This window comes from Myotis myotis, unplaced genomic scaffold (genome assembly GCF_014108235.1).
Source record: "Myotis myotis isolate mMyoMyo1 unplaced genomic scaffold, mMyoMyo1.p scaffold_m19_p_14, whole genome shotgun sequence".
NCBI lineage: Eukaryota > Metazoa > Chordata > Mammalia > Chiroptera > Vespertilionidae > Myotis > Myotis myotis.
Window position 1 is genome coordinate 32416706 of NW_023416318.1, and position 24904 is coordinate 32441609.

Genomic DNA, 24904 nt, shown 5'->3' on the forward strand with positions numbered 1-24904 from the left:
GAGAATTGTACCTATCACCACAATGACAGATCTCCACCCATAGTCAACATTCAGGATCTTGATGGGGAAAGGACTGTGGAGATCATTTCCAATAAATAAAATGTAATTAAATAAAAATGTCCTATTTGCTCCACATTATTGCTCACAATTGGCAATGCAAGTCTGTGTAACTTTGGTCATTCTAATGAGTTATAGTGGTATTACAATTTGCATTTCCTTAATAACTAATAACTCAGCATTGGTGTTTGTTTGCCATCTGTATATCTTCCTTGGTGAAATGCTCACTCAATTTTTCAATATTCTACTCCCTTTTAAAATGTATCTATTATGAACACAAGTCTTTTATCAGATATTTTGCCTAAGGCTTGCCTATTCATTTTCTTAACAGTGTCCCTTGAACAGTTTTTAATTCTTTTTTTTTTTTTTTTTAATATATTTTATTGATTTTTTACAGAGAGGAAGGGAGAGGAATAGAGAGTTAGAAACATCGATGAGCGAGAAACATCGATCAGCTGCCTCCTGCACACCCCCCACTGGGAATGTGCCCACAACCAAGGCACATGCCCTTGACCAGAATCGAACCCGGGACCCTCTGGTCTGCAGGCCGATGCTCTATCCATTGTGCCAAACCGGTCAGGGCCAGTTTTTAATTCTTATATGAGCTTTGCCTAACCCAGGATCACAAAGATTTCCTCCAATGCTTCATCTAGAAATTTTAGTTTTAGCTCTTAAAGTCTGTGGTTCATTTCAGGTTACACTTTGTGTGGAATGAGATAAGGAGGTCAGGATTGATTGTTTTCTCTTGCATATAGCTATGCATTTGTTCCAGAACCACTTGTTGAAAATACTTTCCTTCCTCCCACGAATTGTCAACGTTGTGAAAAAATAAGTGGCTACATAAGTGTTACATACTTACAAAGACTGTTTCTGGACCCTCTACTGTGTTCAATTGATATGTATAAAGCTGGGCACCAAAAGCACATTTATCTTAATTACTGCAGCTTTATAAATTGGAAAATTAATTCTATTGAGACCTTTCTTCAAATATGTGTTTAAAGCTATAAATTTACCTGTAGGTACTGCCTTAGCTGCAGCCTAAAAAATTCAGTATATTGTGATTTTTCATTTTCATTCTGTTCAAGATATTTTCTAATTTGTCTTGTAATTTATTATTTGGCACATGGAATATTTATGTGTGCTTTTATCTTTCTGTTATTGTTTTCTAGGTTAATTCCATTGTGGTAAGAGAATATGCCTGGTACTATTTCACTTTCCTAAATTTAGTGAGAATTTTAAGAAGCAGGGATATTTTTTCTTTGCTCACTTTCCAGTTCTGCTGCTTAGATAGCATAGGGCCCTGGATGATGATGTAGCCACAAGATGAGAAGTCTCAGACCTGAATCACCATATGGAATAGAGAAGCAGACTTACCTAGAACATCCATCCTGGTCTATACATGGTCTATCATTCCAGGTGTGGTTCTGTTTGTTTCAGCAGTTTAGTTTACCCCAATTAAAATGCTGCTTATGCCCAGCTGGTGTGGCCCAGTGGTTGAGCCTTGACCCATGAACCAGGATGTCATGGTCAGATTCCCTGTCAGGGCACATGCACATGTTGCAGGCTTGATCTCCAGTAGGGGGCATGCAGGAGGCAGCCGATCAATGATTGTCTCTCATCATTGATGTTTCTATCTCTCTCTCCCTCTCTGAAATCAATAAAAAAATAAAATGCTGCTTATCTCTATAAGGTTCCCCACCCCCATACAACCCTGAAAGTTTCTCATAAAATATAATCTGCATTTTAATTCACACTATCCAAAGCATACCCACCACATCTATTTAACTATTTTAATGTATTATTAAGATAAAAACTGCAAATAAATATAAATATACATGAAGTTTACTACATCAGCCATTTTTTTAAATTTTATTTAAATATAGCATACATACAAAAATGTGCACAAATAAATCTACTATGTCTATACACATATAATACATATATCTGCAGAAATTTACAAAGCTCTCTACATCTGGGGCATTCTCTTCCTTTCCATTCTTTCTGGCTTGCTTTCCTTTGAGCCCTGTTAATTGAGGAAGTCAAGAAACTTGAGAGAGAAAAGGGCACCCATAGTGTGTCACTGAGAGGCCTTTCAAGAAGTCTGAATTCAAAGTTAGAAGTCAAAGCTGATTGGTCCTTGATGATGGCCCATCTGTGGCTTGATTTCTCTGCCACAGTCCTCCAGGGCCACCTTTTCCCATTTTTTAAGGGAAGCGATAGATAATACAGGCAGGGAGACTATAGAGAGAGAAGCTACAGAGCAACTGCAGGGCTCCAGGGCTGCTGCCAGCCAATTTGGCATCTTTGACACATTTTAAAAACTCCTCCAAAGAGCTCCTTTCTTGAGTCATGTCACTTCTACAGACTGTCAGGTATTTGTTACAATATATACTTATGCTTATTTTATTAGTAAGAACACTTTCCTGGAAAGTTGTGACAGGTGAGTCCCCATGGCCTGTGATGTGAATAGCATCCTTTTGCACGGGGCTCTGTTCTGCTCTGTCCAGTACTCATGCTGCACATGGCTCAGGCTGTCGGCCAACTTGTAGTGTTTTTTTGTTTTGTTTTGTTAATCCTCACCAGAGGATATTTTTTTCCATTAATTTTCAAGGAGAGTGGAAGGGAGAAGGGGAGGGCAAGAGAGAGAGAGAGGAGAGAAACATCAATGTGAGAGAGACACATCGATTGGTCGCCTCCCATACATGCCCCGACCAGTGCAGGGATTGAACTTGGAACCCAGGTACATGCCCTTGACTGGGAATCGAACCCACAACCCTTTGGTGCACAAGCTGAAGCTCTAACCACTGAGCCACGCCAGCCAGGGCCTAAGTTGTAGTTTGACTTTTTTTTAATGCATAGGGATTATTTTATGAAATAATTTTAAGTGAAGAATCATATATGATAAAATAGGGAGATGCACTTAAAAAGAACAGCAACAACAAAAGAAGCCACCAGTTTTCACAGGAAGAACTGTAACAAGTTCAGAATTTCAAAAATGCGTAAGTAATGCAAGAAACACCATAAGAAAAACAAAGTACAGAAATTTGCAAGTACTTATAGGACTAGGGTTAAAGTAAAAGCTCCAAATAAATTGAATTATACACAAGTGATAGGGCCAATAAGAACTTCATATCCTATTTTATATTGATGGAAAACAAATCTAAGACTATTTCTGGGTGGCCCAGTCTAAGTTTTACAGAAGTGTAGAGAGGGTTATCAGCCTCAACATCAGAAAGAGTACTGTCATTCCCATCTTTGGAAGAGATAAAAGATGGTGACAACTTGATACTAATTCGAGGAAGGCCCTAGAATAGATCTTATTCTAATGATAATGTTTTTAAGTCTTTAGGAAAGAGAACATCATTCAGTAGGTTGGACTTTTAACTTCATGAACTTTTGGGGGCAGTTACACACTAATATTTGGGAAATGCGGGTCTTCAGCAAGAAATATAAAATCCTATGACTCTCTTACAGATAACCTGGGAGAAATATGGGCTGATCAGTAAAGCACCTAATGGGTGTTGATTAATACATCAGTCTGTCTGCATCATACTGAAGACAAGTTTGTGAGGCCTACTACAGGCTACTACCCTCAGACTTCTTTCATTCAATATAGAAGGTATACATATCAAACTGGAATGATTTGAAATTTTTAAGTAAAGCAAATATAACTAAGATGGATCCCAAAACACCTCAAAAGTTTAATGAATCTAACATAAGAGAACTTAATAAGAATAAATGAAGGTCTTGCAAATTAGGCTTATAAAATGAAAACCAAAAAAACCCCCACAAAATACTGACTGCACTAGGAAAAATGGGGGGAAAATGCTTAACAGCACTAAAAATAACTCAAAAAACTCCATAGTACCATGTGGTGTCACATAAGCTAGTCTAATATTTAGGTGTTAAATAGAACAGTATTAGCTAGAACAAAGAACATGACAGTTCTGCTACTACTAGAAATGTTCACTTCTGGGTTGTATACTTTAAGAAATATATAGAAAACTAGAGTCTTTGGAGAAGAGGGTCTTGGGTGGTAAAGACAATGGAAGCCACAATACATGATGGCTGAAATAATTGGGCATAAAAAGAGAAGATGCTGGAAGTCATCCTAATAACTGTGGCTAACTGTATGATGCTGAAACTTTTGAGGATGTAAAACCATAATCATTCAATTCAGTTTATCTCTCAAATGGACATATGAACATTTGTGTGTTGCTCTCTGCACCTGCAATTTTCTTTTTCATTTATTTTTTATTTTTATTTTATTTTATTTTGCGTTTTATAACTTTTATTGTAAAATGTTTCAAATGTATTCCCAGAGATTTCTGTATCTTCCTTGACTTGCCATGTCAAACACTGTAAAAGACAAACTGGCTGATTTGAATTTCTCTATGCTGAATCCTATTGTTGGAACTATACCCTGAGCTTGAGAATTTGAAAGTTTGTTTGTTAATAATTATTGCTTTGCCACTATGATCCAGCCCAAGGCCCAAAACATGAACCTCTTTCTTCTTCAGGCCAAGCAACCCTGAAAGTCTGTCTAGCAAGCCTGTAAGGTGATTCAAATATTTACAAACCAGCTGGTCTCGGAGGTTAGTCCTGCGGGCCCAGGAGCTGGTGAGGACAGGAATGGATGCATTAGTTCATATCTGTCTCTGGGATAGGAATCTGGTGCGGGCATCTCACAGCCTTTTCCTCTCTGTGCCTCCAAGGAAGAGTCACTGGTCCTGAGCAAAGCTGCCTCTACAAGTTGGGTGAACTGGTAAGCTGTCTCAACCTCTGGTCAATCACTGGGCGTGTGGCCTTCCCTTAGCAACCAGGGGTTCTTCCGATCCCCAAACCGTGCTTCCTCCGAGTCATAGCGAGTCAGCTGCCATCCTCGTGCTTACTGGATTCAAGAGTTTGGAAATGCCACACAGAGGGGTATTAAAGAAGCCTGGGAGTACAGGTGGCGCGGTGAACTACTGCTTTCAGAACTGCCGGAAGCGCGGGGAGGTGGGCCCCGGACGTCCCTCCGGGCAGCTCGGAGAACCGCACCTGCCAGCGGGCGCGGGGAGGCCGCGGCTCCGCCATGGGGCGCGGGGTTTGCTGACTGGAACGGTGACCTCGGGGTCAGGACGCTGTTTACTTGCCGCCACTGCCACCTGCCTTGTAGCTCCCATGAAGCTAATGGCTGGTTGCGGAGAAGCTGCTACAGAAAAGCCAACATCTCCTTGACAAAGGCCAGCAGAAAACAGGGTTGTCGCCGGAGGTGGCTTCCGCTTCACGTTCTATCCGCCTCCCAAGTCTCGTCAGCCTCCAAGTCTCCTTCTTTTTCTTTTTTAAATTTGGGACTTTATCCACTAAGAACTGGGTTGTTGCTGTTGTTTTTAAAAAAATATATACTTTATTGATTTTTTACAGAGAGGAAGAGAGAGGGATAGAGTTAGAAACATCAATGAGAGAGAAGCATCAATCAGCTGCTTCCTGCACACGTCCTACTGGGGATGTGCCCGCAACCAAGGTACATGCCCTTGACCGGAATCAAAACTGGGACCTTTCAGTCCGCTGGCTGACACTATCCACTGAGCCAAACCGGTTAGGGCTGCAATTTTCTTGAGATACAATTGAACTGTGTGGTTTTTTTTTTTTTGGTTTTTTTTTCATTTTTTTTTGTTTTTTTATGTGAAATCAGTCCAGAAAATGTAGCTTATTCTACCCCACTCCAGTGTTAGAGAGCAATCAGCATCGATGTGTACATTGTGCTTTTTGTTGTTGTTAATCCTCACCCGAGGCTATTTTCCATTGATTTTTAGGGAGATTTTTAGAAAGAAGAGAAACATGATGTGAGAGGAACACATTGATTGGTTGCCTCCTGCACCAGCCCCAACCAGGGCCTGGGCCTGGGAGGAGCTGCAACCAAAGTACGTGCCCTTGACCAGAATCAAACCTGGGACCCTTTAGTCTGCAGGGTGACACTCTATCCACTGAGCCAACCTGGGTAGGTTTTGATGTGTACATTTCTGATGTTGAAAGACATTTCACTAGGATAGCGTGCTACAGTTACACTATAATAGAAAACACTCTTTCTTATCTGCCAGATTCATGGTGTCTCACCCTAAAAAAAGCCAAAAGCCCTTAAAAACTATACATATAAAGATAATACAAACAGGTTATTAGAAAGGAATTCCTTTCTTTTCAAAGATAATTTAACATAGCCTATCTTTCAGGTGCATTTAACTTATGGTTTTATTGATACAATTTAGGTTACCTCTAACTCTGGAAATGTGTGGCATGAACCTAAGTCTAATTAATTCCAATTCTGTCTTAAAGATGACTTAGAACTACGAGCAATCTCTAGGCACTGGCACTACAGAGCTGAGAGTCCCATAAGTCCATTTCAATATTCATTCTCAGAGATTGCATAAAGCATGAGTAAATTAATGCAACACACTGAAGAAATTGGCTATTCTACAAAACCACATCGTAGAATTATCTAGAGGTAGAAAAATGAAAGGAAAGTTTTCCAGGGTTTTTCCTAAATGAAATTATCTACTTCTAAGACATGGAAACAATCTAAGTGTTTTTTTTTTTGTTTTTTTTTACAGATTGGATAAAGATGTGGTACAATGGGACACTACGCAGGCATAAGAAAAAATGAAATAATGCATTTGTGACAACATGGATGGACCTTGAGAATATCATGCTAAGTGAAATGCCAGACAGAAAAAGTCAGGAACCATATCATTTCAATCATATGTAGGATAAAAACTGAAAGCAATAAATGAACAAACAAGACAAACAAAAACTCAGACACAGACAAGTTTGGTGGTTACTAGAAGGGAAGAGAGTGAGAGGGGAGGTGGTTACAAAGGGTAGGAGGGGTCAAAAGTACAGTGATGGAAGGAGATTTGGCTTTGGGTGGCAAACACAATGCAATTACAGATAATGTATTATAGAGTTGTGTACCTGAAATCTATATAATTTATTAACCAATGTCACCTCAATAAATTTAATAAAACCTTTTTAAAATTAAAAAGGGTCAACTGTTTGTCAAAATTTTTGTTATATTACCTCTCAGAATATTTATATAAAATTTCTTTGGAAAACCATGAATTAGTGTTGGTATATCTTTGTGCTCAAGGGCCAAACATGTGTTTCTTTTTCTTACCATACTTTCTTGCACCTTTCAATCTCATATTAAAAATATAATTTTTCAGAAAGGGAATATATAATTACTGTGTAATTAATTTACTACTCCCTGATTATATAAAAGTTAACAGCTGGAATTGTAAAAAAAAAAGTACAAGAGGATGGCAGAAAAAAACCAAGATGGCGGCATAGGTTAACGCCAGAGATTGCTGCCTTGAACAACCACTTCAGAGATATAACTAAAGGACAGAACAGACATCATCCAGAACCACAGGAAGGCTGGCTGAGTAGAAATTCTACAACTAGGAGGAAAGAGAATATCATACCCAGACTCAGAGGAGGCGCAGTGCTGAAGTGAAATACTCAGGTGCGGAGTGCGCGGGCGGAGCGGGCTGGCGGCGAGGGCAAGGTTGTTGTTTTCAATCGGGAGGGAGTTTCAGACTCTGAGCTCCAGATCCCGGAGAGTCTCTGGGGGCCCAGACTCAAACGGGAGAAGCGGAACTGTCTGGCTTCGGTTGGAACTCGAAGGCAGCTTTCTCTCCGAGGTTTGCAGTGGTTGCTGGGACTCTGAGAGGCAGAGCCCCTAGGGATGGAACTGAGAGCAGCCATAACTCCTTGCTCCGCCCGCCTTGTAGATCCCCAGGGACGCGCCCCACCCAAGCCCTGCGCAGAGCCATTTGCCAGATAGCCTCAGGCAAACCCTAGATTAGCACCGCCCTAGAGATCCAGCACAGAAGCTCTCCCACTGCAGACACAGCTGACTCTCATAGCCAGTTAGCCTGGAGGTCAAATCACCCCTGGTATTGCCGACAATCAAGGCTTAACTACAACAAGACTGTGCACAAAGACCACTAGGGGGTGCACCAAGAAAAGATAAAAAAATGCGGAGACAAAGAAACAGGACACAAATGACAGAAATGGAAGATATAGAGCTCAAAACCACACTTTTAAGGTCTCTCAAGAACTGTCTAGAAGCTGCCGATAAACTTAGTAAGGCTCTCGAAAAGACTGGTGAGACCGCCGATAAATGTAATGAGATCCTCAAGAAATCTAATGAGACCCTCGATGTTGTGATAAAGAACCAACTAGAAATTAAGCATACACTGACTGAAATAAAGAATATTATACAGACACCCAACAGCAGACCAGAGGAGCGTAAGAATCAAGTCAAAGATTCGAAACACGAAGAAGCAAAAAACACCCAACTGGAAAAGCAAAATGAAAAAAGAATCCGAAAATACGAAGATAGTGTAAGGAGCCTCTGGGACAGCTTCAAACGTACCAACATCAGAATTATAGGGGTGCCAGAAGATGAGAGAGAGCAGGACATTGAAAACGTATTTGAAGAAATAATGACAGAAAACTTCCCCCACCTGGTGAAAGAAATAGACTTACAGGTCCAGGAAGCGCAGAGAACCCCAAACAAAAGGAATCCAAAGAGGACCACACCAAGACACGTCATAATTAAAATGCCAAGAGCAAAAGACAAAGAGAGAATCCTAAAAGCAGCAAGAGAAAGACAGTCAGTTACCTACAAGGGAATACCCATACGACTGTCAGCTGATTTCTCAACAGAAACTTTGCAGGCCAGGAGGGAATGGCAAGAAATATTCAAAGTGATGAATACCAAGAACCTACAACCAAGATTACTTTATCCAGCAAAGCTATCATTCAGAACTGAAGGTCAGATAAAGAGCTTCACAGATAAGGAAAAGTTAAAGGAGTTAATCACCACCAAACCAGTATTATATGAAATGCTGAAAGGTATCCTTTAAGAAGAGGAAGAAGAAGAAAAAGGTAAAGATACAAATTATGAACAACAAATATGCATCTATCAACAAGTGAATCTAAGAATCAAGTGAATAAATAATCTGGTGATCATAATAGAATCAGGGACATAGAAAGGGAATGGACTGACTGTTCTTGGGGGGGAAAGAGGTGTGGGAGATGCGGGAAGAGACTGGACAAAAATCGTGCACCTATGGATGAGGACAGTGGGTGGGGAGTGAGGGCGGAGGGTGGGGCGGGAACTGGGAGGAGGGGATTTATGGGGGGAAAAAAGAGGAACAAATATAATAATCTGAACAATAAAGATTTAATTTAAAAAAAAGAGGAACAAATGTAATAATCTGAATAAAGATTTAATTAAAAAAAAAAAAAAAGAGGATGGCATACCTCAGTGATGTATTGTTGTCCAAAAGTACTATTTTTTTGGTGTCTGGGAAAAGTAGATAAGAAAATATCTGAAAATCCTAACCTGACCAAGAAATTCACTACCGTCTACAATCCTAAAAACAGGTCTTCAAAGTCATCTAAATTAAGCCAAAGGTTGTCTAATTTAAGGGGTTAAGATTTGTAGTGATGTAGAATGAGCCAGCTACAAACCTACTTCTTTTTTAAAATAAATCTTTATTGTTCAATTACAGTTGTTCCTCTTTTTCCCCCCATAGATCCTCTCCACCTGGTTCCCACCCCACCCCTTGCCCTTACCCCCCCCCCCCCGCTGCCCCCATCCTTGTCCAGTCTTTTCCTGCACAATTCTCAGGGGGAAGGGAGTGGGGGGGTGTACAATTTTTGTCCAGTCTCTTCCCGAATCCCCCCTCTCCCTTCCCCCTGAGAACTGTCAGTTCACTCCCTTTCTATGCCCCTGAGTCTATTCTATTTGCCAGTTTATTCTGTTCATCAGATTTTTTATTCACTTGATTTTGAGATTCACTTGTTGATAGATATGTATTTGTTGTCACTTTGTTCTTCATAATTTTATCTTTACCCTTTTCTTCTGCTTCCTCTTCTTAAAGAATACCCTTCAGCATTTCATATAATACTGGTTTGGCGGTGATAAACTCCTTTAGCTTTTTCTTATCTGTGAAGCTCTTTATCTGACCTTGAATTCTAAATGATAGCTTTGCTGGGTACAGTAATCTTGGTTGTAGGTTCTTGGTATTCATCACTTTGAATATTTCTTGCCACTCCCTTCTGGCCTGCATAGTTTCTGTTGAGAAATCAGCTGACAGTCGTATGGGTACTTCCTTGTAGGTAACTGTTTTTCTCTTGCTGCTTTTAAGATTCTCTGTCTTTTGCTCTTGGCATCTTAATTATGATGTGCCTTGGTGTGATCCTCTTTGGATTCCTTTTGTTTGGGGTTCTCTGCGCTTCCTGGACTTGTAAGTCTATTTCTTTCACCAGGTAGGGGAAGTTTTCTGTCATTATTTCTTCAAATAGGTTTTCAATATCTTGCTCTCTCTCTTCTTCTGTTACCCCTATAATTCGGATGTTGGTACGCTTGAAGTTGTCCTAGAGGCTCCTTGCACTATCTTCATATTTTTGTATTCTTTTTTCCTTTTGCTTTTCCGGTTGGGTGTTTTTTGCTTCTTCATATTTCAAATGTTTGACTTGGTTCTTGCGATCCTCTAGTCTGCTGTTGGATCTCTGTATATTATTCTTTATTTCAGTCAGTGTATGCTTAATTTCTGATTGGTCCTTTTTCATATCCTTGAGGGTCTCACTATATTTCTCAGAGGTTTCTAGACAATTCTTGAGTAACCTTATAATCGTGGTTTTGAACTCTATATCCAATAATTTGCTTTCCTCCATTTCTTTCATTTGTGACCTGTTTCTTTTTCTCCACATTTTTTATGCTTCCCTGTGTTGATAGAGTGGCTTTCTGTGCTAGGTGTCCTCTAGGGCCCAGTGGCTCAGCCTTCCCAATGACCTGAGGTGGACCCTCTTGGTGCACCCCTTTGTGGGTTGTGTGCACAGTCTTGTTGTAGTTAAGCCTTGATTGCTGTTGGTATCACTGGGAGGAATTGACCTCCAGGTCAATTGGCTGTGAGGACCAGTTGTGTCTACAAGGGGACAATTCTGCACTGGAGACACCCTTATGGGGCAGGACTTGCTTCAGTGGGGCTTTGGTGCTCACTGAGTCTGCCCCCTGAGTGTATCTCTTATGGATGTGAAGAACTGTAATCTGGATGGTCTCACTCTGACCACTGGGTAAACTGGCTCTTGGATCTCCAAGGGGGTGCAAAGTCAGCCGCTGCCTGAGGCCACCCAGCAGAAGCTACAGAGAGATCTCCTCTTTGTTTGTGGTTTGGGGGTGCCCAGATGAGGCGCAGCTGTGAAGCTGCTGACAAGCCTTAGGCCTTCTTTTGGAAGCTCTGGGTTTCTCTGACCCAGCTACAGTTTGCCAGGCCATTCATATGCAAAAGGCTCTGCACATAGCTTGGGTGGGGTCTTAGGGAATCATGAGGGTGGAGCAAGCCGCAATGGCTGCCAGTCTGCTTTGCCTCGTAGAGGTCCCGGGGTCTGTGTCTCGTGCCCCATGCAGGAACAATGAACGCTGCAAGCACCTCTGCGAGAAACCTGCCCTCACGTTACGGCCCGATGTCAGACAGTCCAGTTTCTCTCCGTATGAGTCTGGGTCCCCAAATTCTCGCCCGGAACTGGAGTTCAGAGGAGTTGGGAGCTTGTATCTCCCTCCCGATTGAAAAGAACAACAGCATACCCAGCTGCCAGCCCCTTTCATGGGTGCCTCCATACCTCCACACTTCCACACCTCTGTACCTCCTACTAGACTCAATGCACTTTTCTCTTTCCTTCTAGTTGTAAAATTTCCACTCAGCCAGCCTTCCCATGGTTCTGGATGATATTCATTTTGTCTTTTAGTTGTAGTTTTAATGTTGTGTGCGGCAGCAAGTTCAGGTGTTTACCTATGCCGCCATCTTGGTTCTCTCCTCCCCTACTTCTCTTTATATTAATTTTATAATTAATGTCATTTCAGAAGACACCCAGGCATCATAAAAACTAGTCATAAGATATACATTTAGAAATCCTGTAACTTCTCATGTAAATGGTGCTTTTTGGAGAAGAGAAACAATAATGTCAGATTAAAGCCTGCCTTTAACTATGAGCGTCCCTGGAATAAAACCAGAAGCACTGCCAAGAAGCCACAGGTGTTTATTCCATGGGCAGAGAAAAATATGATATTTAAGGGCACAATGACAGTTCTTCTCTGCTCCCACTAATGGGTTATAAGAGTAATGGTTAGTAGCAGCATAAACACTATAATTACATAATGTTGAGTTCATTTTTCTTTCAGGTTTATGAAAAAACCTTTTTGTCCTTGTACTTTTAGAGGCTTGGAAGGTCTGCCAGCCACTCTGCCTTTCTTGTCTTCAGAGCTCTCAGCAGGTTTAACAAATGGATGTGTCCAAGACTGCCATCTGGTGGGAATGATAGAAATTGACACTTTTGTTTTTGTCAGCAATTAAGGCACTTGTCTATTAAGAAGATATGAATTTAAAATGTATTGGGGGATATAACCAAAGGGGTGGAGGGGGTCAATGGGGGAACAAAGGGGGGACTTCTGCAAGACTCTCAACAATAAAGATTAAAAAACATATTGGGGGTAAATGACTCATTCATAACAGTAATAAATATAAAATAAGGAATTAACTTAATAAATGTGTAGAACATAGGATGAAAACTACACAACATCACTAGGGGCATTAAAGAAATACTCATACAAATAGAAAGATGTAGCGTTTTCCTGGAATGGATCTCTGCTAGAAACACGAATGACCCTCATATTAATCTACACTTATAACAATTCCACATTCACAGGATTTTTATTTGGTAAGAAAATCTTGGCCAAGTTATTCAAAAGTTTATCTGGAATAATAAATATTCAATATTTGTTGAAATAGACTAGTAAGGGAAAATTTCTTTACTAGATAAAATATACAAAGCAATGAAATAGAAAGCTAATAAACATTCAAGCATACTAGCATACAAGGAAATGCCCTATAGTAAAAGGGCATTTTCAAAGAAATGAGCCAACACCAGCTTACATATTAGCTGGTATAAAGGAATAATAGAAAATATTACATTAGATTTTTGCCCTTTAGCAAAACCCAAAATGAGTTCCTTTTGTATTATATACATAATTTTAAAAGGCCAAAGTCATAAAATAAAACATGTAAATATTTACTTACTCAGAATGTTAAAAGATCATCTAAGTATACAATTGTAGTTTGAAACTGTTAAAGAAAAGGATAAAATTCTAAATATTTTGAATGTAAAAACTAAGACACTTCTCAAAACTTATCAACTTGAACAGTGAAGATCTTTGCAGTTTGCTGTAAATTTTTTTCAATTTTTAAAAAGACGCAAAAAAAAAAAAATAAAACCTACTATATTTGACTTAAAACGGTATATGGAGAAAAGGCAATATTTTTGACTAAAGAAAGCTACCCAATACTTTTCAGATCAGAGAGAGCATCTTAGCCCTCTAGCATCTCTGCAATTACACTGAGTAGAGCGAGCCTTTACTCTGCCTGTAGGAAAAGCTGACATAGAAACAAAACGTTATTGTGTAAGAAAAAGCACTGAAACAGAGTAGCATGATAAAAAATTTAGAGTAGGGGGAACCTATGCTATTGAGATTATAGTTTTTCAGAAATTATGTCATTTTAGATTATTAGACAGCTTTGTTCTTAGTCTCATCTCTCAACATCCTTATTTAAAAAAAATTAAAAGGGAAGTGAATTGAGAATAATTCATGATGTGATAGAATGATGATAATATTGGTTAATTTCCTAAATATATAAAGAGCTCCCACAAATCAATAAGAAAAATGATAAATGTGTTTATGGAAAATAATCAACATATGTAAACAAGCTTTAATAAAAGACATGTTGTTAGAGAAAATGTTCAATCTCACTGGTAATCAAATAATTGAAAATTAAATCAAAACATCATAATTTATTTTTACCCAGACTGACAAGCAGAAAACATGAACATTTTTGTATACTGTTGGGATTATAAAATGGTACCTTCTTCTTGAAAGGCAACTCAGGACCACTAATTTAAGTAGTTTCTATAATTTTTATAAAAAATTCAAGCATCCAGAATATAATGATACCCTTACCTATTACCCAGATGTAATGTTAGCATTTTGCTATCTGTAATTTTCAGGAAGAAAGAAAATAAAAACCTCACACTTCCCAATGCTTCTGAAGTACTGTCCTAAATTATTATGCATTATTCCCAAGTATATTTTATACAACTAAGTATCTATATATTATACATTATATACCATTAACTCTAAGATTCCAATTTTTATATATAACTAAGAAAAATGCTTCCAATTAAACTATGAAACAAATGCTTTTTTTTAAATGAAGAGTTTTTGTTTTTTAAAATATATTTTATTGATTTTTTACAGAGTACAGAGAGGAAGGGAAAAAGATAGTTAGAAACATCAATGAGAGAGAAACATCGATCAGCTGCCTCCCGCACATCTCCTACTGGGGATGTGCCCACAGCCCAGGTACATGCCCTTGACCGGAATCGAACCTGGGACCCTTCAGTCTGCAAGCCGAAACTCTATCCACTGAGCCAAACCGGTTTTGGCGAAACAAATGCTTTAATAACACAGGATTATCTTACACTTATTATAATACATTTTAAGGCAGATTAACTAAAATCCTGTTTCTGGATTTTGCTTATACAAAACTTTGCTTCTATGTTAAATCTTATGTAATCATTCTGAAGACATTCTAAACAGCATTTAAGCTTAACACAATTGCAACAGCATATAAAAACCAATTATGGAATTGAAATGTGGATAGCTGTGACTACTTTGGTGCTACTGTGCCAGGACAGCTGCCTAGCCAGTGGCCTAAGATGCTTCTCAATTTCAAAGATGTTAAAATGGAGGGAGGAGGGGAGAGGGGGGAGAGAGATGCATTTTGGAATAAGTTTTGGAGATTTAAGCTTTCACATAAACGACATACACTTGGAACTTGCTGTTTCAGCATTCTGTTTTCCAAGTACTGAAGATGGCTCACAGCCTAAGGAAGCAAAGCCAGGCCTTCTCTCCATTTTACTAAGCACCCCAGAAAAAAACTGTTTGTTTGGTTTTTTATTTGTTGTTTAGTTCTTAATCCTCACCTGAGGATATTTTTTCCATTGCTTTCTAGAGAGAGAGCGGAAGGTAGGGAAGAGGGGGTGGAAAGAGAGAAACATCGCTGTGATGAGACACATCCTAAAATGCTACCGGAAGTTATAAAATATAAAACTCAGTTGAAGTACAAACACTGCTTTTATAATTATTCCAAGTGTTTATACATTTTGGGGGAATATTCATCCTTTTCAGATTTAACTGATTTGAAGTAATGGATGAAGCCAGAGTAAGCTTTGAACAAAGAAAATTTATCAACTAGATCTTTTATGGGAATACATACAATTTATTTTACAGTTAAAAACTGGCAACAGTTGACAAGTTGAGGGTGCACAAATACCAAACAAAATGATTCTTGATGTTTGCAATTCCATTGCTTCGAATTATCAGCAGTGCCTGGACCAGAATGGTCATCGGTTTGAAAACAGGCGCTGACAAAAGGAAAATTATTCATTTCTGGAGATTCTTTTAAATTTTGAAAATGAACTGTATGTTAATAAACACTGACTTTATAATCATTCAAAGTGTGTATACATTTTTTTGGGACACTCTATGTAACAAAATATCTCAATACTTGGGTAAATCGCCAAATAAAAACCTGCAAATATCCCTCACAGCACAGTATAACTGCTGTTTCCTTTCTTGTAAAAGAGTAACACAGTCTTGTTTCATTTGTCTAGTCATATTTATACTCTCTGAGCCTAGTGGCTTTCAAACTTTTCAAAGTCAAAGAACCTTTATTCAAAGGAAATTTTAACTGGAATCCCAACAAATTACACAAAAGTAGAACTGCTCTGGAAGCTGAGAGCGAGGAACCCTAGTAATTTCCTCTGGAAAGGATATCATTTTAGGAAGCGTTTGAACTTCCTGAAAATGCTTAAAACTATTAGTTTATTTTGAATACACATCATTTTAAAATTAGGCTCTTCATAAAAACTTTTGTAGCTTCCTACAGAACCTGTAACTCCAGTAATAAAAATCTAGTCACTTTCAATTTGGGAGTGTACTTTAATAGTTTCAAAGTGTTACAATAATTACAAGCAATCTTGCCTAAGATTAATTTTAATAGCAAATATTAAATAGAAATATTTAAAATAAGCTCTATATCAATTTACTTTAAAAATGCTTATTCATAGGCAAAATCTCATGAAAATAAATCCAGGACCCTCTAAATAAAGCACAAGTAAAAGCAAGTGTAAGCAACCCAAAAGAGGAAATGAGGTGTCAGACCCATATATTAGAGGAATTCTTGGATTGTACCAGTCCTCTTCACTTCAAATACATGCTCAAGTATTTTCTTATAAGTAGATATTATATGGGAAGAATATAAGAACATATTTGTAGTGCAGACTTAAATCACTAATCACTGTTGCCAATATTATAGATTAGGGTTATTAGTGAAGAAAAAAATGTACCAAACCTTCGCTTCTACCCATATATAAAAGTTACGATTCTTTTGTGCTCCATTGTAGTAGTGGATATGAAAGAGAAAGAACTAATAACTAACCTCCTAAAACCAAGATTATGAACCCCCATGCCTGAATTATAAGAGCAGAGCTGTCAGTTACATCTGAGTGGCAAATAATATATATATAGTTAAGTGTTTGCCAGATAGAATAAAACTGAAACAGAAAATAAGGGGGAGAAGATACCATAGCTAAAAACAAAACAAACAAAAACAACCCAGCAAGAAGTGAGAATTGGTAGTGGTGCTGCCTGAAAAGCATCTTACCCTATATTAGTAGCTATGGTTATACTTCTAGACCACAATAAAACATACATAAATCACTAAGACAATGGGCAAAAACAAATACTCTCATCTACTTTTTGCATTAAGAAACTGACTCTTGGACATAAACTGTACTTATATTAATAAGCTAAATGTAAAGAAACTTGGAAGCATTTGCTACTTAGATCCTGTTTTTCCTTCAAAGAGATATTATTTCCAAAATAGACCTCAAATATGCAACTTGACATTTCAATATTTGCTATATTAGATAATAAAGAAGCCTAAAGATAGGTATGTTGATATTTTGTTTCTATATTGGCAACCTTGATCTTAGTTTTAAACTTTGTTATGGTTTACTATGAGGATTAAGTGTCTAGTTAGCTGGTTGGAGAGAACCTGACAGCACCATAAATAGATCAAAACTCAACTGAATCACAGACTCTGAAAATAAAACTGACAAGGTGAAATGAGAATTATAGTGACTTCTGGCTATCCAAAAACATTTAAAAGCAAAACCTCAAGTAATAAGCATTGTGTTATAACTGAAGAACCTAACCAAACGAAACCAAAACCTTCAGCATAAAGCCCTGATCCACTTAATTGTCACTTAAAAAGTCCTGTCTTACTATGGCTGACCTGATGTGATATCTCAGCCATAGTAAAATGATTTTAAGACATGGATTTAAAAATTCAATTAGGAGACCTTTTTAATAACACAAACCTACAATAACTGAAGATATCTAAAAAGATTAAAATGATCTGCCGAAACCGGTTTGGCTCAGTGGATAGAGCATCGGCCTGCGGACTGAAGGGTCCCAGGTTCGATTCCGGTCAAGGGCATGTACCTGGGTTGCGGGCACATCCCCAGTGGGAGATGTGCAGGAGGCAGCTGATCGATGTTTCTCTCTCATCGATGTTTCTAACTTTCTATCTCTCCCTTCCTCTCTGTGAAAAATCAATAAAAAAATATATATATAAAATGATCTGAATATATGCCATATAAAACTCTATTGTTAACCTTAAATCATAAATTTTCTCAGTTGAAACCCATCAAAGAAATATTTTGAAAGAAAAAGTACAATACTAAAGATTAGACCTTCTTTATCTTGCTTTCTGTTTGAGTGTAATAGTAACCACCACTGCCCCACACACACCACCAAGATTTTGTCACATCTGTATGTTGTTGTTTTTTTTTTTTTTAATATATTTTATTGATTTTTTACAGAGAGGAAGGGAGAGAGATAGAGAGTTAGAAACATCGATGAGAGAGAAACATCGATCAGCTGCCTCGCGCACATCCCCCACTGGGGATATGCCCGCAATCCAGGCACATGCCCTTGACCGGAATCGAACCTGGGACCTTTCAGTCCGCAGGCCGACGCTCTATCCACTGAGCCAAACCGGTTTCGGCACATCTGTATGTTTTTGTTTTTGTTTTAAATATACTTTATTGATTTTTTACAGAGAGGAAGGGAGATAGAGAGCCAGAAACATCGATGAGAGAGATACATCGATCAGCTGCCTCCTGCACATCTCCCACTGGAGATGTGCCCGCAACCCAGGTACATGCCCCTGACCGGAATCGAACCTGGGACCTTCCAGTCCGCAGGCCGACGCTCTATCCACTGAGCCAAACCGGTTTCGGCACATCTGTATGTTTTAACATTTACTATTATACTGTGATGTTTCGAATAAATGAACAGTCTCCAACGGATGAGGGGAGCAATTCTAAAAATCTGGGGTCCCAGAGAACCTTTTAAGGAGGTCCATGAAATCAAAACTATTTTCTTAACAATACTAAATACTATTTTTATTGAATTTTTTAGAGAGAGGGAGAGAAAGAAACACCAATGTGAGAAACATTCATTGGTTGTTCCCTTCATGCACCAGGGATCAAACCCAAAATCTGGGTATGTGCCCCAACACCTTCCAGTGTACAGGACAACGATCCAACCAACCAAGACACACCGGCCTAGGCAAAATTTATTTATTTATTTATGTATTTATTTATTTATACTGACACTTGCACTGATTGTGCAAAAGAAATGGTGGGTAAAACTGCAGACACCTGAGCACAAATAAGAACAGTAGCACCAAACAAATTAGTCATTATTGTACCTTCACTGCTATACTCACAAAGAAAAAAGGGGGAAATAAGTCAGTTTCAGTTAACAATGTCCTGATTAAGCACTAAAAGTTAATTTTGTTACAACTCTACCCTTGAGTATACATCTTTTTAATAGCAAATATGATGAAAAGGAGTATTGGTTCTATAACATGCTGAAGGGTAATGGTTTTTTCATGCTACTATTCAAGGTGTGCAGAACCAGCCACTTTTTACAGAACACCAGTTTTACTTGAATGACAGAGTATGGTTATTCAACAGACATTTTCTAAAATGAATAAGCTTGTCACTTAAGGAAAAAAACTGACAATATTTGTTGCCAATACTAAAATTCCACCTTTCAAATGAAAATTAGAGTTTTTGAAAAATCTGTATCCATCACCATGAGCTTGGCAGTGTCCCAACACTTTTTTCTGATGAGATCAGTTATATTAACAAAAAAATTTTAAACACTGCATAATAACATGTTGCTATTCTAAAGAATTGAGGGGAGAACCAAAATGGTGGCATAGGTAAATGCCTCTACTCTCCACCTCCTACAACCACATCAAAATTACAACTAAAATATAACCATCATTAAGAACTGGCTGAAAGCAAGCTGAATGGAAGTTCTATAACTAGAGAAGAAGAAAGCATGAGACTGGTAGGAGGGGTGGAGGCACTGAATGGGCTGGTCTGACACCCAAGTGTTTTTTTTTAATCGGGAGGGATCTGTCGGCTACAGAACCCTCCTCCCCCCAACCCCAGTGAGAAGCAAGGGGTCCCAGCCCCCCCCCCCCCCAGCCCCAGGTTCCAGAGCTGGGAAGAGAAGTCCCTCTAAAAACCAATGGAAATTGTAGCTGAGTGATACATAAGCTGCTTGAGACCTAGGTGTTCCTCTTAAAGGGCCAGCGCACAAACTTACTCGGACTCAATCCCTCAGAACTCCAGTGTCTGGCAGCTTTGGGGGAACCAGGGACATATGGGGAGGCACTGCATTGTCTGGCATTGGGTTAGGAACTCGGGAGCGGCTTTTTCCCAGACAGGGGTCCCTGTTCCAATGCTGGGACTTCACCTTTGCAGAGCTGACACCATATCTGAGTCTCCATCAGCCTGGAGCACAGTTTGCTCCACCCTGGTGATTCCCTGCCCTATCCAATTTGCAGCCCCACCCAAGCTGTTTGTAGCAGCTTTTCTATATGAATGGCCTGTGCTAGTTCGGGCTTCAGTCTTTGCTAAATTTTCTCAAACAAGCAGTTTCTGGCATCAGCGTGCCCCAAACCCATCAATAAAAGGTCCAAAACCCAGCACTAGCATGCTTTGCTTCACAGCTAGGTCTCGCCTGGGCACTTCACAAGCCCAATACAAGTAGCAGCCATCTTAAGATCTCTCTGATGCTCCTGCCGGGTGGCCCCAGAGCCAGTGCACCCTTTGACAGCTTTAGATCACACAGGATTACAACTCTAGACACCCACAAGCCCACACTCAAGGGGCAAACTCAGCACTAAACAAAAACCCACTGAAGCAAGTCTTGCTCCTTAGGGTGTCTTCTGCACAGATGCTCTTCCACTGTAGTCACAGCTGGTCCTCACAGCCAATTGGCTTGAGGTCAATCCCTCCCAGTGATGCCAACAGCAATTAAGGTTTAACTACAAGACTGTGCACACAGACCAGACAGAGGTGCACCTAGAGTGCCCAGCTCAGGTGACTGGAGAGGCTGAGCCACTGGGTCCTACAGGACACCTACTACACAAGGCCAGGAGACAGAGCAACACTAATATATAGAAAGCAGAGAAGCAGCCAAAATGCAGAAACAAAGAAATATGTCACAAATTAAAGAAATGGAAGCAAGCAAACTATGGGATACAGAATCCAAAACCATGGTTATGAGGTTACTCAAGGATTAATGAGAGCTTCAAGAGACTCAAAGAGAGCTTCAAGGGACTAGTGAGACATTTAAAAATATTAGTGAGAATGTCAAAGACATGAAAAAGGATCAGTCAGAAATTAAGCATACACTAACTGAAATAATTTATAGGAATTCAACAGTAGAGAATTCCAAGAATCAAATCAATGATTTGGAATATGAGGAAGCAAAAACACCCAATCAGAAGAGCAAAAAGAAAAAGGAATAAAAAAATATTAAGCGTCCAACTGGTTTAGCTCAGTGGTTGATTGGCAACCCTTGAACCAAGAGGTTACCAGTTTGTTACTGGGGGTTTGATTCCCAGTCAGGGCACATGTTAGGGTTGTGGGATCCATCCCCAGTAGGGGGAGTGCAGGAGGCAGCTGACTGATATGTTTCTATCTCATCCATGTTTCTATGTCTCTATTTCTCTTCCCCTTTCTCTAAAAATAAAAACATTTAAAAAATGAAGATGGTGTAGGGAGCCTCTTGGACAACTTCAAACATACCAATATTCGCATTATGGGAGTACCAGAAGAAGAGACAGAGCAAGATATTAAAAACCTATTTGAAGAAATAATGACAGAAAACTTCCCCTACCCAGTGAAAGAAATAGACTTATAAGTACAGGAAGTAGAGTCCCAACAACCCAAAGAGGCCCACATCAAGACACATCATAATTAAAATCCAAATGCTAAAGATAAAGAGAGAATCTTAAAAGCAGCAAGAAAAAAGCAGTTAATTACCTACAAGGGAGCACCCATACAACTTTCAGCTGATTTCCCAACAGAAACTTTGCAGGCTAGAAGGGAATAGCAAGAAATATTCAGTGATGAATAGCAAGTACCTACAACCAAGACTACTGTTCCCAACAAAGCTCTCATTTAGAACTGAAGGTCAGACAAAGAGCTTCACAGACAAAAAGCTAAAGGAGCTAATCACTACCAAACCAGTATTACATGAAATGTTGAAGGATATTCTTGAAGAAGATAAAGAAGAGGAGGAGGAAGAAAAGATAAAATATATGAACATTAAAATAGCAATAAATATCTATCAACAAATCTATAAATCAAAACAAATGAGAAATCTAATGAACAAAATAAACTGGTGAATAAAATAGAATCAAAGGCATGGAAACATGGAACAGTCTGATGAATCTCAGAGGGAAGGGCAGCAAGGGGACAGGAAGAGACCAGCCAAAGATTTACATGAAAAAATGCATTACCTATGTTTGGGTAGAAACTGGTGCAGGGAAGCAATGGGGGGACTTGGGGGGGGGGTGTCCTGTAATACCCCCAACAATAAAGATTTTTTTTTAAAAGGCATAATTCGACAAACCAGTATTTTACAAATGACCAATGTAGGTTATTAAGTCATGCAAAAGTAGATCCGTTCAAACTGCAAGATAGGTCAAACAAATTTTAATGTTACAGAACAGTACAAAGTTGAATAGTTTCAGATTTCACATTGCAACTAACTTTCAAGAAACTACCAGTTCTGAAGTTTTGGTAATGTAACAAAGAGGAGTATCCACAATTATCTGAAACTATTGAAATACTCTTCCAAATACATGTATGTGTGAAGCCAGATCTTTTCATACACTTCAAAGTGCCACATGACAACAGATTGAATGCAAAAGCAAGATATGAGAACCCATCCGATTTATAAAACGAAAGCCAATGCTCTTTAGTTTTGGAAAATAATCTTTTTATAAAACAATGCTCTTTATGTTAACAGGTAATGGTTTTTTTTTTTTTTTTTTTAAATACAATAAATATCAATAGATATAACCCTCTCAAAAGCAAAAGTTCTTTGGGAGCCTCAACCTTTAAGAATATAAATGTTTGAGAACAGTGGGACTAGGAAATTCGTATTAGTAAACACGAGTTTTTTGCTAACACACACATTATTTGTATTTCAAGGGCCACTAAACTCCCAGAGAAAGGTTAAAGTGGTATAAAAAATGTTTGGAAGTGGAGAAGGGTTTAATTAGTCTTGTCTTATATAGTTTAGTTAATTCGTCCCTGGAATTAAAATTTAACTACACAGTTCTGTATGAAACATTTCACAATATTCTAACTATATAAAATGTTTAAAATAACATTCAAAACTGGACTTTTATTTTTAAAAATCATACCAAGTAGTAATATGTCACACTGTTTTTATCAATTCTTTATTTAGGTAACAAGTTGGTTATGTTCACTGCATTGTATGAAACATCACAATATCATACTGGAAAGGTACTGTCAGTACAGGATTGGATCAGAGTGGACAGTTGAACAATAAACCATTTTTTGCATTCTTCATTCCCTCTCTTTTAACAACCCTTAAACCCAGGAAAGGGACAAATAGCTTTTAACATCATCATGTAAAGCACTTTAACTTACAAGGCTAAAATCTAAAGAATAAATAAAATATATTGTGGCAATAATTCTTTTAGGCCAAAAATCAGGTGCACAATAAATCGAATGATCAAGGAAGCTGTCTGTATTCAAATGTGTGGCTCTCCAGAAACAGCTTCAGGGAAATGTTACAGAAAATACCATGAATTCCACTGCACACAGGACCAGATGATGACTCATTTAAACTACACACAAAGGCAATTACATCCCGCTGAAACACAATTTAAACATACAGGAAAGTGTTTACAAAGCATCCACAACATGTAAACCATGTACAAATGGATACATTCATTGCTTCTCCTATCCCAATAGCTTTTAGATAAATATTTTACTCTTCATGTTCAGCATTAATTGGATACATGCAAAACTCAAAAAGAATTCAAGAATTCAAGGTTATTGTAAAAATAGAATTAAATGAATAATCTTCAAGTACCTTATGTGACAGCCACTCTGTACCGTGCCCAATGTTATAAAATGAAAGGTTACTGAACCCATGAAAATATCTCTGTAATATTTCCTTAGTTCTAAAATAGATAATTTTAAATGTATTTATAGTCATTTCAATGTGATATTCTGAGCTTTTAAAATAACGTAAACAATTAAAATTTATACCAAATTACACAAAACTTTTTGTATCTTAAAAGCTGAAAAATTAAAACTATAGAAACCCACATGTAAAAGAAAAATCACAATTTACATTATAAAAGCAAATCTCGTTTAAAAAATTTGCAGCAATGAGATGTCTAAGCAAATTATAAATAGCCATAAATTAATCCATTTGGTTTCAAAGATTTTCGGGTGTGTGTTGAAGGATATAGGAGACACATGCATAAAATTTTTAAGGGTTTATAATATTATTGCCAAATACACTTATCTTGAAGCAGGCAACATTACAATTTGGACATTATTGAAGAACCCAGTTTGGTAATACAGGTGAAATTGGAAAAAAATTAAATAACAATTAATAAATATGTACCCTATAGTAGATTGCCCAAATGAAATTTTAAGCCAGACCTGCAAAAGGCTTTCAACTTGCTGAACTGAAAAAAAGAACATCTCATACAATTCTTTACTCTTACATGCTTATATGTTGTGTGTCTTGTTTAAAAAAACCACAAAAAAAACATAATGTATCTTCAAAGTACAGCTAACTATATTCCCATGCACCTCAGGCACAATTACTACTGTGGTGAAATAACTCCATTGGTTTTTAGGGCCAATAGTTCAATACAGATGGAATTAGTATGCCTGAGGTTGGCAAAAATACTGTAGTACAGGCAATGCTACAAGTGGCAATTATCAGAAAACACAAATATGAACAAATGATGGGAAATGCTAATGATTTTCTGCTCATATCACAAAACGTTGGGAATCCACAAGAATATTTTTCCCTTGTATTGAAGAAAATGTGATTAAAAGTTTTTCCCCCAATTTTCAGAATCAAAAGCATTTTAGAAGTTTATAAGGCTACCATGGGTCTTCTAGATCTCCAGCACCCTACAGGAAAAGAAAAGGAAGAATATTATTATTATTTACCTATACCACTTCCAGGTTGGATTGAATTTCAAAAGAAAACAAAATTAGATGGACAAATTACCTTCTTTTGTTT

General features: G+C 38.2%; 1 protein-coding gene across 3 annotated transcripts in view; it reads right to left on the reverse strand.

Moving 5' to 3' along the window:
* Positions 1-12218: 12218 nt before the first annotated feature.
* PPM1B (protein phosphatase, Mg2+/Mn2+ dependent 1B) overlaps positions 12219-24904 on the reverse strand; it is a 71736-nt gene continuing 59050 nt past the window's right edge. The window contains exons 6-7 of one of the 3 annotated variants that reach the window (XM_036334703.1): positions 13185-13229; positions 12219-12413 (exon numbers count right to left, since the gene is read on the reverse strand). In XM_036334703.1, coding sequence (XP_036190596.1) covers positions 13185-13229 — 45 coding nt within the window. In that variant the 3' untranslated portion in view covers positions 12219-12413. Of the gene's footprint in view, positions 12414-13184; positions 13230-22299; positions 24793-24904 lie in introns of those variants that run through there. The other 2 variants (XM_036334705.1, XM_036334704.1) reach the window with 2 other exon arrangements.